General features: G+C 40.6%; 1 protein-coding gene across 2 annotated transcripts; it reads left to right on the top strand.

Moving 5' to 3' along the window:
* Positions 1 to 2,363: 2,363 nt before the first annotated feature.
* On the top strand, positions 2,364 to 17,951 carry LOC135197257 (proteasomal ubiquitin receptor ADRM1-B-like). Of its 2 annotated transcripts, none has more exons than XM_064224355.1 (5): positions 2,364 to 2,584; positions 8,139 to 8,270; positions 15,308 to 15,422; positions 15,712 to 16,511; positions 17,375 to 17,951. In XM_064224355.1, the coding sequence occupies exons 1-5, from the start codon at positions 2,522 to 2,524 to the stop codon at positions 17,489 to 17,491; spliced, it is 1,227 nt and encodes a 408-aa protein (XP_064080425.1). In that variant the 5' UTR covers positions 2,364 to 2,521; the 3' UTR covers positions 17,492 to 17,951. The 2 variants fall into 2 exon arrangements, with proteins under 2 accessions (XP_064080425.1, XP_064080426.1); XM_064224356.1 differs by lacking the exon at positions 2,364 to 2,584 and adding an exon at positions 7,832 to 7,852.
* The last annotated feature ends 451 nt before the right edge of the window (positions 17,952 to 18,402 follow it).

Below are 18,402 nucleotides of genomic sequence, written 5' to 3'. Positions count from 1 at the left end.
AAACTGAGAATGTTCTTAGAATTTTCTTTCTGTGTGTTATTTTCAGTATAAAACTTTTTGTGGGCTTTATTATAACAAATGTCTAATATATGTGAAGGATAGCATAAACCTTTCCCTATTTTTCTTATGTATTCAATTTCTTGATCCAAATATTGTGGACTGACAATTCGCAATGCTCGTAAAAACATAGAGGAAAAAATTGATATTTTTATATTAAGATGGTGGCCTGAGAAGAAATGAACATAAGTTAAGTTTGTTAGTTCGGTTCCTTAAATAAATACTGAATTTACATTGAAATGGTTCTCTATGTATCAAACGTCTAAGAAAGGGAGGCAATTGTCTTTTTCTAATTCTAGAGTAAACTTAATCGATGGTACCTGGTTATTTAATTTAGAGAGTAAATCATTTAACATCAATACCGACAGGAAGAACAGCTAAACAATCATCACGTAACGATACCACTTTACAGGAATATGAATGATATTAGGTAAGTAGCGTTTTTCAAAGAATTCCATATACAGGTTTGAGAGCAATGGTGATAAAGGATTTCCCATTGCCATGCCAAAAATTTGTTGATAAAATTCACCATTGAATATAAACTTACAATCACAAATGCACAAACTCGTGAGTGAAATAATGTGACTTATAGGTAGAGGTAATTCATGCTGAGTTAGTTCATTGCTAAGATATCTTAAAATAGAGTCTATAGGAACTTTAGTAAAAAGAGAACATACGTCAAAACTAACGAATCTATCAGTAGGGCAAAGAGCAATTTTGTATAATTTATCAACTAAATCTAGAGAATTACTTGGAACCATCTCCGATTCTCATATATATAATTCTCTAGATTTAGTTGATATATGCTATATAAATTTACAATTGATGGCGTGCTAGGCACAAATAAATCATATAATACTATTTCTACATTAATCAGAGCGTATATTTCTTAAAATTTATCTGGTAAATTGAAAACATGTTTAATTTTTTCATATGACGATCCCAGGAAGTTCATAAAACCGAGGAAAACTTCATTTTTCCAGTTTATGTCAACTCTGAATAGAACCATTAGCACTCAATCTAGTAAGTTTTTTCCACCAATCAGTGGGAAAAAAGGGACGTTTTTACAACCTTATGTCAATATAGCAAGGGATGAAGGTATGCTTTTGATATATATATTTATATAAGTAATAATAATCTATGACAAGGCAAGAAGAGGAGATCACACACGCAGCTAATCTATAACTTAAAAGCAGAATTCCGTAACACCATTGAAAGTAATTTTCCTCAATAGCGGAGTGGCCACAGAGCGTTGTTGACGCCATACTTCTAAGCACATCTAAATTCTTGTCGACAAGATTTCATTCTTTTTACGCATCCATATGCATATCCTGAATGCTATATAGATACAGTAGTTCATCTTGATAATTCACTAGTTTACCGAAAATGCTAATAAGTTTATATAAAATGTTAAAAAGGAAATCACCTTTTAAAGATTCAAGACAAGTTTGGAGGACGAATAATCAAAAATTATAAATGAGGATGGGACAGAATGGGAAGGATGGAAATCGATTTCATTTTACCTGAGATCTGAAATGATTTTATGGTAACTAATACAAATAATTACACGCATTAAAAATAAAAGATGATCAAACATTCCCACAGAATTTACGTGGTTGCAATGTCGACATCTTATATCGGTTTCGTTCGGCTTTGGAAATGACTCTAATATCTCGATTTAGCCAAAAATCCCCATTAGATACTTTTAAAAACTTAAAACAAACGTCCAGACTTACTAACTGAACAAAATATTCTAAATTAAAACCAATTTAATTTTCAACAACCTCACCCTTCCATATGCATGACTACGGTGCATCTTGACGATAAATTTGATATCTATGATTTCCTCCCGATTATCATGCTACTCTCGGATTTGCACGGCAAACTATGCATAAAACTTTTTTAAAAACCACTTAGAAAAGTCACTCTTTATTTAAATAAACTGAATATAACTTTGCATAGTCCTAAAAACTCGTATGATTCCAACAAATAAGCAAATGAAGCCATCTTGGGACATGCAGGCGAACTGAGAAAGCCCAAGAAACTACCTAAAGAATGAGTCGTTATTGACTTAAATGACTTAGATATAATTCTTTAGCGTCGAAAAAACGTTCGTAAATCTATATATAATTGAAAAATAAAGGTTTTTTAAGAGATGGGTGGGGGGGGAGGGGGAGGAGAAAGCCATAGTGAAACCGCTTAAAGAACGCGTCATTATTGACATAAATGAAGTAGATATAATTCTTTAGCGTCGAAAAACCTTTCGTAAATCGATATATAATTTAAAAATGAAGGTTTTTTAAGAGATGGGGGAGGGGGAGGAGAAGGAGAAAGCCATAGTCGAATGTTTACCTTCCCCAGGAGAAAGGGAGAGAGAGAGAGAGAGAGGGAGACGCAAAGCTACACAAAGTGTTGAGTCACTTACAGACAGTCACTCGAGAGCAACAACTCTTATAAAAAAAAGATGTCGTCGGCGTTATTTGGAGGCAGTGCCCGGTCTTCCAGTAAAAATCTGGTTGAGTTTAGGGTGAGTGAAGACTTGATTTAATTTGTTTTAACCTTAATTAACTGCGTGGTCGGTTATTAACGGTTATATAGGCTATATCTAGGTCTAGGTTACTTCGGTCGTGTGGTTCTAGGCCTATACTGCCTATGTCTTGGTTTAGGTAATAGCGTTCTTATAATAATAATCTGGTTATTTAAAGCAATTTTGGCCGTGATTTAATTTTTTATATAATATTTTATCGCCCGGTATCACTTTTTTTCCCAATTTTGAATATAGCCTAGCCCTGCAGGTTAAGCTTAGTCTTGTAATGCGTAGGGCTATTTATCGTACGTTTATTATAGGCCTGGCGTTTTTAATAACGATTGTTTGGCCATAAAGTTACTATAAAATGCAAAAAAATATAAATGGAAGGGTTTCTTACGTAGAAGATTCCTAGGTCCTAGGCAAGAGGTTATAGTCTCAGACGGGCCAATTTTAGGGTGCGACGCGTAGGGCTATAGGTTATCCAGGCTTAGTTTAAACTAGGCTATTTTATCTCCGCATTTAATAAAAAATTAGAAGCGTTCCTGCTTAAGGAGACCCGTGGCCCGAAGTAGGTTAGGGTTGGCCATGAAGGCCATTCGCTGGATTCGCTGAATCACTGAAATTAGTTGACGAGGATAGACCTACTCTTGGTAAATCTAAATAATAACTCCGCGTCGGGTATTTCGTCGGAAATAAGTTTCCTATAGCATTCGGGTTGCTTATTAAGAATTTACCGTTATTTTTGGGCGGTTGACTGTAATTAACCCCCAGGGGGCAGTACTAAAGATGGTGAAATACATTGGACGCCCCAATCCCCAGTGGCTGTCGTATTCATGGTTACGTTCCTTGCAGTCTATGCGGAGCTATTCTTTAGAATTGCCCTACTCTTTAATACCCTATATCAGATGTTGGGGTAGATCTTTATTACTATTCTGTGGCGGCCTTGGCTATGGCAGTTACGGTTTTTCTATGCAGTTTTACCTCCTGAACAAGAATTTAAAGTAATATTTATTCGGACGACTGTAATTAACCGCCAGGGGCCAGTACTAAACAGCGAAATACATTGGATGCCCCAATCCCTAGTGGAAACGCCTCAGTGGCGTGGTTGGTATGTTGTTGGCGTCCTACCTCGGTGTTCGCGGGTTAGATTCTCAGCCATTCCATTGAGGAGTGAGAGATGTGTATTTCTGGTGATAGAAATTCACTCTCGACGTGGTTCGGAAGTCACGTAAAGCCGTTGGTCCCGTTGCTGAATAACCACTGGTTCCATGCAACGTAAAAGCACCATGCAAACAAACAAACCAATCCCTAGTGGCTGTCATATTCGCGGTTACGTTCCTTGCAGTCCGTGCGGAACTATTCTTTAGAATTACAGATGTTGGAAATTAGGTTCAGTTTTAGTTTGGCATTTGTAATACTACTCCTTGAAAAATGGTTTTGCCATAACTGCATCATACACTTCGATTATCTAGTCTAGCACTAGCCTAAAGGGCCCCATACACTAAACGATTGTATGAGCGACTGTATCGTTCGCAAAAACACTGTATGGCGGGCTTGTCTGAATGCAAAAGTGGTCTGAACAATCTCGGCAGGAATCTATCATGACCAGGTTGCTGGTTTGCGACTGATATAGTATGTCTGTCATACATAGGTCGTTCAATGTATGTGCTTGTCTGCCGATATAACGCTATCGTGCATGTCTCTTCTAGAGGTGGTTCCTTATCTTCCTGAGAGAAAATCTTTGTTCAAATTGAAATCGGTGCGGAGATTGTTCATACTGTCTGAATAGTGTGTGTGTTTGTCGAATCGTTCATACAATCGTTGAGTGTATGGGGGCCCCTAATTGATAGCCTAAATAGAAACCTACAACAAATCGTATTAAGACATTGAGCAATGATTAGCCCTAGGTTTAAAGGCTGTTCTACACACTTTAGGTAACTCTCAAGGGTTGACTGCAGTCTTTGGGTTTGGCCATAACCCATGTCAAACTGAAGGATAATGTTCGTTTCCGGTCTGAACGTCTCTACTCTTATTTTTTATTAAATATTTGAAATTTTCCTACAAAAATGAAAAGAAAATATTCTATATATACATAATTCTTGCAAACTGATATTTATCACAAAAAAAAAAATGGTAATTCTAGGCAATAACTCCACTCGGACTGCAAGGAATGTCCCGCGAATGTGACAGCCGCTAGAGATTGGTGCGTCAAAAGTATTTCGCAATGTTTAGTACTAGTCCCTGGAGGTTAATTACAGTTGACCCCCCAAATACTATAGGAAACTGTAATTTCCAAAGAAATACCTGATGCGGAGTTACTATGTAGATCTACCTAAAAAATCAAATATATGTAGATAATTGAGGGTTTTTTAAATTTCAGTTTTGCAAAATGCACTTAGGGACATTTGAAGGGACATTTGATCCCCCATGGGCTAGTACTAAACACGGCAAAATACATGTGACCCCCAGGGGCTAGTACTAAACACGGCAAAACTGTTTTACCATGTTTAATACTAGCCCTCGTGTGGAATCGGAGTTAGACCAGAAATGAACTTTTACTAAACTGTATTTACAACCAAGGGTGAACGTTAAAATATAAAAGATAGTAAATATAATCTTAAACAAGACACAAAATATAAGCACAAGCAAAAGATGGTAAATATTCCCATCAGTGACTAATGGGAACGAGGCCGTGTCAATAGTCTTCAGTTTTACCAAAAAACGACCTTAAAATTGGTGAAAATGCCTGAAATCTTAGTGGAACAGGGTTGGTAGAACCCCCTCAGACCATATTAGGGCACTATGCCCTAGGTAAGGTTAGGTTAAGGGAAGATAATAGGATATATTGGGCTTTCTGTCAATTTTAACAAAAACAACAACAAAAAGTTTTCATGCATCCTTTTATCTGCAGTTGCTCCTAACTCTAATAAAACAGTTTATCTTGCATGAAAGTGGATGAATCTGGAGCTTGTCAATACGTAATAGTATTGTTAGGAGAAACCGGATTGGAGCCTGCTAATGATTTTTGCTTAATGTATAAGAGACGCTGCGTAAAGATATCATTTATTAATGTAATTTTTTGGTTGTATAAGAGACATCTGCATAAAGATATCATTTATTAATGTAATTTTTTAGCTGACCAGTATAGGTAAGGGTTTTATAATGCAGTACTATAGGTGAAATAACCTTAATCTAGAGTTTCATGCCCTTACCCTTGGACTTCCCCAACTAAACATGATAGCTTGTATAACTCAGTGATATTTGCACAACTATTCTGGAATATTACTAAATGAAAAAGATCTTGACCACATGTTCTTTCCAAACACTATTTACAAACAGGATAAAAACACTTTATCTTGACTTACTCAGATTCTTCTGGTTGTAAAATACACAGGCCTGCCATTGTGAGTGTAACAACCGTCATATGGGTAATGCATGTTGCTTTCAGTGCATTGCATCTGCCACTGTAATTACCTTAAGAATCCATTTTGATATAAAAACTTACAAATCATTATCAACATGTGGAGTCAAATAATACATTGTGCGACCTAGGTTCATGGATTTGAGTAAATCATTCACAAGAAATAAATAAATGATTCATTAAACAGTTGTCTATCCAAGAACTGCCTGCCCACCTTTTTGGCAAAATCCAAAGTGGATGTCTAGTCATAGTTCTTGTGGGGAATATAAAAAATGGCCAAAATATGACAGGGCCATGATGCAGGTCAGTCTGTGCATGGACTGGTTTCATATTAAAAGCCTGAGAGCCACAACCCATATTGTTGACAAGTCATTAAATGTACATAAAAAAAGTTAGGGACAGAATAGTCCAATGTTACTGTTAACATCACTTACAAACTTGGGAAAATCGCAGGTTACACAAAAAATAAGAGGATGGCAGAATGTCACAGACTGAATAATTGATCAAGTATTGACTAGGTAAGACAATTTTCAAAGTTTTTTTAACACCCTGAACAACTTTTATTCTTTACTGTCTATTAAACGAAAGGTTGTATCTTTACATCATCAGATACAGTATAGCCACTGGCTGTCAGTCTGCATACTACACATGTACAAGAGATATGCACTTCATTCTTCTTTGCACAATATCATGTTAGGGCAGGTCTGTGGTGGTTAAAAACCCCCCTCCCCTCCCCAGCCAGGGAAAAGAATCTTAGGTTAAGGTTACATTATTATGTACCCTACTGAAAGCTCTTTCATATTGGGAAATCGGAATCATGCTGTGACCTCCCATTGGGATATTAAGTCCTGTAATGGGATTTAATGCACATTAAAGCAATGAATGGAATATGCTGAGAAAAATTGAAACCTTCAACTGATGATGGGTGAAAATCGCTGATAACCGAAAATTGGCAATTCATGGTGCTGATAACCAGTCATTGGTGTGTCTGTTGGGTAAGTATTGGCACCATAACTACTATTGGTGAAAATTGCAGGAGATTTTCGGCCCTAGACAAGCTTTTTAGAACAATAAGCAAGTCCGCCAATAACCGGGGACTGCCTTATATGGAAAAATCTGTACCCTGGAATTATTTAAGGAAAATGATAAGTACCAGTAGCATTTCTTAACATTTTTTATACCTCTCAAGTATTGAAAGGCCGGCAGAGTTCTGTGTAGTAAAGAAAGAGACAGTTAAGCAATGAAATTCACAAGTATTCTGTCCAGATTCTTAAATTGTAATCACACACAAAATTTTAACCAGAACTCAAAAAGATGTAAGCATGATGCAAAGTAATTGAATGGTAAAATAATATTAAGCTATCTTGGTCCATTGTCTTTTATGTAAGAGTACCCAAGGCTCCGTATGGAAACAGTCGTTGAAACTTGGTACCGAGGTGGTCAATTGGTGGTAGCTAACAATCCTATGCAGACGTTTCCCCCATTCTGTTCAGAATTGCAGTTTGAGGCTTTTCTGAGAATCCTCTTCATTGTGTGCTTAGATCCTTTATGCCCCTTTACACTCCTGATCCTTGCTTCCTATGCTGATTTTGCTATTATGTTAATTTGCTAGTTGGTCTCCTTTGCAGTGGAAGTTCAGGGACAACCTTACACCTAAGGACTAGGCCTCCTATATAAAAGGCAATGATTTGTGTTTTTGTAGGAACAAACAGGAAATTTTTGAAGTAATTTTGTTTTTCCGTAGGTGTACAAACCAGAGCCTTTTATCATAATCTCACCTCAACCACCCTGCTGTGTCCCTCTAGGCGAATGAAAAGTGGCTAGCCTCAGTTCATTAGTGATAAGTATGTACTCCTCTTCATTTCTTATGGCTACCAGTTAATGACCTTGATACCAAGTTTAACGACCATTCTAGCTTTGTATACCCAGGAAAATTACAAATTACTTAGTGTCAGTGACTCAGCTAACTTTCTGTGAAAGGTATATCCACCTAAAAGACTTGAGGTTTGTATCCTTATGTAGCATACAATTTTTCTTTTAAGATTACTGTAGTACAGTATTTGTTAACATGTAAATTATTTTCAAAAGTTCTGTATAATCCTGTTTGTAAATGGGCTTCTTTTATTACAGGCTGGGAAGATGTACACTAAAGGTCAAATGGTCCATCCAGACAAGCGGAAGGGGCAGGTGTACTTGTACCAGGCAGATGATTCACTTATGCACTTTTGCTGGAAGGACAGGACTACGGGAACAGTTGAAGAAGTGAGCTTATATTTTAAACTGGCATTTTTTTTTTTTAATATGATTTTTAATTTTTCATCAATACAATAAACTTACCTGGCAGATATATACATAGCTAAGACTCCGTCGTCCCCGACAGAAATTCAAATTTCGCGGCACACGCTGCAGGTAGGTCAGGTGATCTACCGTCCTGCCCTGGGTGGCAGGATTAGGAACCATTCCTGTTTTCTATCATTTTTTATTTTTTCTGTCGCTTGGAATGTAAACAACGTTTGCAGTTCCTCCTGACTTGATTTTTGATTTCATCGCCATCGATCTTCTGGGCTATCTTTTGCAGGGAAGTACTGGATCTTTGGTCGGCATACGCATATTAATTTTGTTTTGATAACTTTGGCTTCGAAAATTTCGAAGAATTGTTTACGTGTAACTACCGAACTTTTCGGTAGACAATCACATAGTTTGCAAGAAGGAAAATTTTAATATTTATTCATAATAACGTGTAGTAAATGTTAGAATTGATTGAGCTAACTTCCTTCTTGACGATGTAAGGAAAGAATAGTTACGCTTCCTTTAGAAGTTTATTATAGCTCTCGTACTAACGAGCAGTTAGAGCATTAACATTACTAGTAGTGTGGTATCCTCATCTCCTTCTTACTTCACAGAATCTTCAAATTCATATTGCAATTTGAAGACAAAGGAAGGTAGCTCTAAATACGAGCTATTGAAAGGTAAGAAGTGATTTTACTGTTAGTGCAGTGGAGGGTGTTCTGTTCGGCTCTGTTTCGCTCCCAGGCCTAGACCTCTTCCAAGCTCACATACCCAGAGGAGAAGGAAAGTCGAAAGCCTTACGGAGGTTATGGAGAATCCCACCGATCAGGCGTCCCCTCGGCAGGATCTGTAGATCGTCCCAGACTGCCAAGTTCGCCATTGGAAAGGCGTCCTAATTAGTAGAGGGTGCGTTCGATCGGCTCTGTCTCGCTCTCAGGCCTAGACCTCTTCCAAACTCACAAGCCCAGAGGAGAAGGAAAGTCGAAAGCCTTACGAGGTTATGGAGAATCCCCACCGATCGGGCGTTCCCTCGGCGGGATCTGTAAAACGTCCCAGACTGCCAGGGATAGCCATTGCAAAGGCAGCCTTTAAAAAGTGCGTCTGTTCTTCCGTTTATTTTTCGTTTCTTCATCTTACATCCGAAAACGACGAAGAATGTACATGTTAGAAGTTCTGACGATCTGGCTCGTTCTCTGAATAAGAGAACACTGACTCACTGAGCGAGAGGCTGAGAGCCAGCCAGCAAGCTAGCGCGAGCCACGTTCCAACAGCCAGCAGCGAGCCGCGTTCCAACAGACTAGCGCGAGCCGCGTTCCATCAGACTAGCGCGAGCCTCGTTCATACAGATAAACGCGAGCCGCGTTCCAGCAACTGAGTGAGAGCCGCGTTCCAGAACTTTTTCTTGGCGCAAGGCGCCTTCAAAGAGAAAACAGCGGCTTAACTAAGGAGCCTTATAGTAGAATGGCAATCAGAAGGATGCTTCCATTGAACGTTTCTGGCAAGAGGCTCGTATAACAAGACTAGGAGGCGCTCGGATCTATTAGGGCGCACGGGACCTTCCACGCAAGCGGAAGCGTTCCAGGAGCGAGTCTCCGTTTTCTAGCGTGCGGAACATTCCAGGCGCGCGGAACTATTCCAGACGCTAGGCGCTAGGCGCAAGGATCCATGACGCCAGGCGTCAGAAGATTTCAAAAATCTTCATTAGAGAGAGAGGTCAGTCGCGAGACTCCTCTTTGAATTTTTAACTTGAACAACTTTCCCCTGGCAAATGTGCAAGATGTCGCACAGGCGGCCGTTGCTTTGTCAGAAGGATTCTGATACTAAGAGAAGCCCCTTTTCATTATTCAGAAGACTCCTTTGTTAGGCAGTTCCTCTCAATGCGGACTCTCTCCTTCATCCATGCTCTTCCCTCGTTTTGAGGAGGCAAGAGCTTTGGGAGTTTTTCTTAATAAGATCTCATCGATGTTTGGGTATGATGGCGGATAGAAAATATCTACTTCCTTCCGTAAACCTAGTGATGAACAGGAATTCTGTCTCTTCCGCGATTTATGAAGAAATCACGAAGATTTAAAGAGTTCCTTGATTAACTTCGTTCCTTAAGGATATATATATATATATATATATATACTCTTTCTATCGTTCTATTAACGAAAAGAACGAAGATAGTAGAAGGTAGTAGAGTTTTCTGCTGTATGAGAATACGATACGGTCAATTCATAAACCACATACCGTAGTTTACTTCTTTTCTGTGCAACTCAATTACAACAAGTATCCTTCTACGTCTTTCCTAGGAAGGACTACGCTTGAAAGGGATTGTTAAGGACTACACCTACTTAGCTTTCTAGATTTATCGAAGTCTTGTTTCGCTTAATATGCTTTAATAAGAACTTCCTGAAGTTCGATAATAATTTTATTAAATTCCTTTATTAATTGGAGTAGCTGGCAACTCTGGAAGAGTAAGCGGGGGACTGCTTTCGCTGAGAGCCTGAGGACCAACGCAGTACGCCTATGCCAGTTACTGTCAGTACCATGTAGGTGTCAGTCATGAGCGTTCGGGCGAATCTCTCTCTCCCTGCGGGAGGGAATAACTTTCCGTATCTCTCCCCTACAATCGCGGTCTAACCTCGGATTGAGGGGATAATTAAGCTAACATAAATAAATATTGTATGCCTTTTGCTAAGAAGCTTTCAATAAGAGAGATAGTACAACCTTTCAATGCGGTTTACGTAGGTAACATTATTAAAGGTTCTATCGCAGCAGAACATTATATTATGTAATGCTCTCAGGCTTACGAAAGCATAGCTTATTAGAGTACCTGCTCAGAAGAAGATGGATGAGTCGGATGGGAAACATTCTCTTTGGGACAGAACTTGTTTCCCTGAATGGACTATACTACGTATATAAAGTTTTTTCCTACTAAGAACGGAATTAACATGTGAAAGGATGTCGGGTACCATAAAGGCACAGCTGTTCTGGCACATAACATAAAAAGAATTAGAAGAAAGCGCCAGTCTAGCGCAACGCGCCAGAAGTACCAACCTGGCGCAATGCTCCAGAAGCGCCAGCCTGGCGCAAAATTTGCGCCAGAAGCGCCAGCTGGCGCAGTGAGCCAAGAGCACCATCCAAGATTTTCTCGTTTTAGCGAGTTATTAACCTAGGAGTCCAGTAGACTCTCGGACACCAAGCTCGGTAACGGCAAGATTCGTTCCTGATTTTCGTTACCCATTTAATCACTTAGGCCATTTCACGACACTCTCTATCGCATAGAGCATCGAGAATCTCTTTTTTCGCTCCTATTCGCGTTAACAAAGAGATCCTTCTCGATCGACGATAATAACTGTTAAACATGTTTAACATTTATTGGGAAGAGTTGTGAGAAGACGAACAGCTTCCTATAGACTGCTTCCTTTTCCTACTTCTCCCCCAGATGAAGATGACGTGGGAAAAGCTTCAAGGAAGATTATCTTGCCAGTACAAGAGCAACTGGCCTCTTTGGTGGGAGTGTTAGCGCCTCGTAGGAAGGACGTTGCGCTTCCAATCAAGAAGTCTCGTCCTCTCTCCCCTGCGAAGCGAGAGGCGTCATGCAGACGTGAAGCTTCCAAACATATCGCAGAGGCTTCGGTTTCGCGAGCGAGATCGGGAGAATCTTACGGAAGACACGTAACGCCAGAGAGACGTGAGACGTCGTCAAGACATGAATAGTCATTTGTTAAAGCTGCTTTTAGAACGCGAGGCTCCAACCAAAATTTTGGCGCCAGTTAGGACCGCCTTTTGAGAGCGAAGCGTCTTACAGGCGCGAGGCGTCATCCAGACGTCAGCAGCCACACAAACGGGAGGCGTCAGCCAGGACGCTTGGCTGACTAGAAGCGTCATTCCAAGCGGGGAAGCGTCATCCATTTATGAGAGCAAGCCTGGGCTGTTGGCGCCTTCCAGGACTTTTATTAAAGCGGGGAAGAGGAAGGAATATCATTCCCTTAGCCCCTCTCCTTTTAGGAGTTTGTCTCCTCCAGAGGAAAGACGTACTGAATTAGCAACGGAGACTCATCTAGACCCAGAGTTAGAAGTAAACTCGGAGGAGGAGTTTCAAGGAAGAGAAGGACTGTCGAACTATAATGTTTTGACAGCCTTGCTTCTAGAGGAGTATGGAAGACGACTTGACTCCTGCCTCTCCTCCTTCTCCGCGCCCTCTTTTCTCGAGTGCAGAGAACGAAGAAATCTTCGTTTTTTCTTAGAATGAAGCCCGCCATTTCGATGAAGAGGGCTCTTCAGTCTTTAGACTCTTGGATGAAGTTGAAGAAGGTGTTGTTAGAACGGTACTTCTGCATGCCTCCAGCGAGACTAGCTGGTAAAAGAGGCATTTGATATCAGACGGGAGAGAATAGGGGTATTTCTCTTCCGTCTACGTCAGAAGCGGACTTTTCGACCTTAGTTGACGCTTCACGTAGACAAGTTTGAAACTCTGCCCGTATAACTTGGGGCATTTCAGAACTGGACCATCTCCTCAAGGGACTCTTTCATGTATTGGAAGTTTTCAACTTCTTAGATTGTCCCTTGGGGTGATGTCCAAGAAAGCCCATGATTCTGAAGGACTCGAACCAGAAGTCCTTCTGTGTATTTTGTCTTGTATAGACAAAGCGGTTCAGGATGGCTCGGTTGAGATCTCCTCTTTGTTTGGAGCAGGTCTTTTCTTAAAAAGAGGACAGTATATAGTGTCTTTTTAACCAAAGCGGTCTCCCACGTCAGAGGGCAGCGCTTCTGTACTCGCCTTTGTCTGACTTTTTGTTCCCTTCTCAGTAGTGAAGGACATTTCTCGTTCATTACTGAGAAGGCGACTCAAGACCTTCTGACACAGTCAGTAAGGAAGAAGAAACCTGCAGACAGCCCAAGAACACTGTCATTGTCTGATGAGGAGAAAGACCGGGCCTACAACCTGCAACAGATGCGTTAGATGCGAACATATAGGACAGATAAGAGTGTCCGATGTGGACATTGCCAGACATCCTCGAGACTCTACCAAGCTCGAAGCTCCGGCAAGTAGAGGAGGCCCCCAGGGCGCGAGGCGCCAGGCAGGAGCGAGGCCAGGCAGGCGCGAGGTACCAGCCAGCGGCGAAGCTCCAGGCAGGCGCAAGGCGCCACTCCAACCGGGCGCGAGACGCCAGCCAGGCGCGAAGCTCCAGGCAGCGCCAGGCAGGCACAAAGCGCCAACTGGCGCGAAACGCCAGCCAGGCGCGAGGCGCCAGCAGGCACAAAGCGCCAACCTGGCCGAGACGCCAGCCAGGCGCGAGGTGCCAGCCAGCCGCGAGGTGCCAGCCAGCCGCGAAGCTCCAGGCAGGCGCAAGGCGCCACTCCAACCAGGAGCTAGACGCCAGCCAGGCGCAAGGCGCAGGCAGGCGCGAGGCGCCAGGCAGGCACAAAGCGCCAGCCAGGCGCGAGCAGCCAGCCCAGGCGCAAGCCAGGTCTAGGCGCGAATCTCCAGCTAAGACGCGAAGCGTCATCCAGATGCGAGGCGCCAGTCAAGCGAAAGGTACCAGACAAGCGCTAGGCGCCAACCAAGAGCGAAGCACCAGCCAGGCGCGAGGTTCCTGCCAGGCTTCAGGCTTCAGTCGGGTGAGATCCATTTCAAGAAAGCCCTGGTCTTCTTTGAAACATGGAGATCTCCTAAGCACTTCATTAGTGACTTGATTCCTTCAAACAGCTGAGAATTAAAAGCGCAGGAAGTGCGCGCTTTTGCAAATTTCTTGTTCTTTACATAACAATATGTCATATAAGACATATTAGCTGTGTTGTACGGTAGAGGCAACTCTGTGTTGACTTCTCATTACACAAAGGATGTCAAGTTAACCTACGAGAGATCCTTCTGGTTTATACGTTCTGCGGATACGTTACTGGGATAAGGAGGCGACACTGATCCTTAACTTTGAGTTAAAGTTTTTTAACTTAGTGAAATTATTGGGGTTTTGAAAGGAGGTGTGGGGATAACTCTTTCCAATTTGAGCGCGAACCCTCCGTGTTAGGATCAGGTGATCGGGTGATCGGTGTTGCGCTCCTTCATAAGGTGTATTGTCATATAAGTGGATCAGCACCCATTGACAAAGTCTTTCAGGCTCTGCCGAGTAAGTGGATAAGACCCCTTCGGCAGACCCACAAGAACTCTTGGCCATAGATCACATATCTCGCTAAAGTTTCTTGAGGTGATGCAGACTACTGGGCAAACACCCACGAAGTCTACCACCTATCAGGTAGGTAACCAAGGTTTTATTATACCTACAACATTTGTTGTTTACCTGTCTATTCCATATAGTAGCTGTCTCTTACCCTCCCACGAAGGGTGCCAATCAGCTATGTATATATCTGACAGGTAAGTTGATTGTATGAAAATGATATTGTTATGATACAATAAAGTTTTCATACATACTTACCTGGCAGATATATACGATTAGGGCCCACCCAGCCTCCCCGCAAGGAGACAGGTGGAAGAGAAAAAATAATGATAGAAAACGGAATGGTTTTCCTAATCCTGCCACCCAGGGCAGGACGGTAGATCACCTGACCTACCTGCAGCGTGTGCCGCGAAATTTGAATTTTTCTCTGTCGGGGATGCGGAGTCTTAGCTATGTATATATCTGCCAGGTAAGTATGTATGAAACTTTATTGTATCATAACAATATCATATTACGGAAGATAATTCAGAGAATTTATGATAAGACATTATTAACTTCTTAATAAGTTTCTGATAGATTCTGTTCTACCTGTTGCCTTTTGAATTCTGAAAGGAAAATTGTTTCAGTATGATGTCTAGTAGTTGGTTTAGCATATATCGAAAAGGTTACATATTCTTCAGTTATAATTTTTGTACAAGTAACTTACCCAGCAGATATATACTTAGCTATAGACTCGGTCGTCCATAGCTAAGTATATATCTGCCAGGTAAGTATGTACAAAACTTTGTATTGTATCTTAACAATATCTTTTTTAATTTTATATAAATGTTTATTTTTTTATACTTCCAGGACCTAATAATCTTCCCTGATGACTGTGAATACAAACGAGTACCTCAGTGCACCACTGGAAGAGTTTATGTCTTGAAATTTAAGTCTTCAAGTAGAAAACTCTTTTTCTGGATGCGGTAAGCGTCTTCTTACAAATACTGTAATGAAGTTTTATCATTAAATACATACTTAGCCCGTACCTTTTTCACCTTGCACATGTATGTTATATAGGCCTTCCTGTCATCCATTCCTTAGAGTAACGTGTGTTGTTATTAAGTAACTTAAGCTTAACATCAATGATCTCTCTCTCTCTCTCTCTCTCTCTCTCTCATCTCTCTCTCTCTCTCTCGCTCTCTCTCTCTCTCTCTCTTTAAATACTTCATTGCAGTGTGTCACATTCTTAGACTTGTGTATTTTTTTTCCCCAGGAACCAAAAACAGACAAAGATGAAGAGCATTCACGTAAAGTGAATGAGCTCATCAACAATCCCCCAGCCCCAGGATCTCAGAGATCAACTGGGTCGACCCCCAACCAAGTTTTGAGCAATGACATATCTAACCTCAGGGACTCGGACATCCAGAATTTATTTGGCAACATCAGCCAGCAGCAGTTGATGCAAATATTAGGTAGTGGAATGTCCAGTTTAGCCAATCTGCTTGGACCCGGATCGGGTGGAAGTGGTGGTGGTGGTGGTGGTCACGGTAGCAGCGGTAGCAATAGCACCTCGGCGACAACCACGGCCTCAACCACTCCTGCAGCTACCACCACCCCAACACCAGCCCCTACTCCCGCCCAGGATTCCACCCGTGCCGGGAGTGGTAACGAGAGCAGCAGCACTACGCCAGCTCCAGGCAGTGTTCATCCTATCCAGCTTTCTGATTTGCAGAATATTCTCTCAGGAATCTCTGTACCTCCAGATGCATCGGGTTCTCCTAGATTACCAGTGGACCTCAGCTCAGCCATGACTGCAGAGGCCCTTCAACCTATTTTAACAAATGAAAACTTTGTGAATGCCCTCAAACCATACCTACCTGCCACTGCTGACGAACTTCCTCCAACCGAGCAGCTGCGTGGAACGGTGACCTCTCCCCAGTTCCAGCAGGCTGTTAGTTTATTCAGCAGTGCATTACAGTCTGGCCAGTTGGGGCCTCTCATTAATCAGTTTGGTTTAGGTGAAGATGCTGTCTTAGCTGCTTCATCTTGCGATATGGAAGCATTCATCAAGGTTAGTGAAGATTGATCTTCACTGTTGGAATGTTACATTTTAGAATATTAGGTTTGAGTAAATTATTTGACAAAATCATGACACCTTAAGGGAGCATTGTAGCATTTTGTAAATGTAAGAAGTCTATACGTACTGGAGATTTACTGTCATTATTTGAGTTACATTCGACCCCCGCTATTCGCGGATTTCTCAGTGGATCTTAAAAGTCCGTTACTCCTGGGAAATTTGCATATTTGCAGTATTGTTCTATGAGAAACATCCACAAATTACTGAATTTTCCTATTTCATGATTACATGCACTTTTTGTGGTAAAACTATTAAAAAATCAGGTATAAGCATTTTTAGTGGGTTTTTCTTGAGTTTGAACTAACAAAATAGGAAGTTTGAAGTGTTTTTAGGGGTTCCAAGTATTTGCGGATTCTAGCTATTTGTGGGGGAGTTCTGTTATGCATTGCGGGGGTCCACTGTATGTGTATGTTTACCATTTGTTAATTTTTCAATGTCAAACTCGTTCAAATCAGATTTTCATTTTAAGTATTAAATGTTCTTTAAGAACTTGAAAATTCTGTACTTTTCCACAGTAGATATATATTTATATATTCAAGTTTTATCATTATTAAGAGCACTAAGCTTCAGATCTCCAAAAAGATGTGCATGGTATAATGTATTGGATGATTTAAGATCTTTTAGATTATTGTTACTGACAGGTATGAAGGTTTGTCAAGCCATATTGCTAAGAATCATGAGAATTGTTATTTTAATTACAGATGTTTTATAGCTTTGGCTCCCAGTCCTTTATCTATACCCTTTATAGATTATATTAAGCATGTGTTTTAAAAGAAATTATTTTAATGTCTTCTCAGGCATTGGGGAAGAAGAAAAGCAGTGATGAAGGCAGCAAGAAAGAGGAAGAAAAAAAGAAAGCTGATAAGGACACAGATCAAGACAAAGATGAGGACGATTCCATGTCTGTCGATTAAGATGGCATATTTTTCAAAAGGCTTTTAATATTTAAACTAAGGAAATAGGATTTTGGTAAAATATCTAAAAAATACTGCTGCATGTTTTGTATTAGAATTAATTTTCAGTCTTGTTTGAGTTTCTAAGAATATGATCTATGCATATAGTACAGAGTTGCACATTTTTTAAGCCACCACCATGGTTACGTTGTGGGTTAAATTTCTTGTCACGAAAGTGAGAACAGCAGCTCTTACACTGATTCATTACTTTTTATATACATTTCAGGATTTGGCTGCACCAATCCTTGAGAAATAATTTATGATTGATAAAAATAATCTTAGTTGTTATTGTTTATATTTTGTAGCTTTTATGTTACTCCCTAGGGAGTACAGTATTGGAATTGTTGCCATAGTTTCTCAGTTTTGATGTTAAAATCTATTGTCTTTCTACTCTTGATCATAAAATTTAAGTAGTAATGAAGTCCGGTCATTTGTTTTACCTTTTGTTTTTTTTTTTTCTGAACAAAATATTGAATTTCTCATTTCAGGGTATTTTTTTCAGCGTTCAGATTTGTTTTGCCAAACCAATATTACACAGATGTAATAGTATGATTGTTAGTGTTTGGAGGAGAAAGGACTGCATCTTGAACCACTTGCATTTCCTTATCGCCTCAGTGCAGCAAATATATTTGAGACATATTGGGCAAGACATGGTTTTAGTGCTTCACACCACTAAACACTGTGAATAAATATGGAAGGACCAGCAAAATTCATGGGAATGTAACTCAAGAAAGGGTCTGAAATGCTGGTTGCTTTGCCCTTCTGTACAGAAGTGTCCTCTGACTGACTCTGGTGGTATTTAAGCTTAATGTTTCATGTAACCACCTACCAAAGGTGGGGACTGTCTGATAATCTTGGTGTGTGCGTTTTAA

Source organism: Macrobrachium nipponense, chromosome 18 (genome assembly GCF_015104395.2).
Source record: "Macrobrachium nipponense isolate FS-2020 chromosome 18, ASM1510439v2, whole genome shotgun sequence".
NCBI lineage: Eukaryota > Metazoa > Arthropoda > Malacostraca > Decapoda > Palaemonidae > Macrobrachium > Macrobrachium nipponense.
The sequence above is the reverse complement of the archived record's forward strand: the minus strand, read 5'-3'. Positions and strand labels throughout refer to the sequence as shown.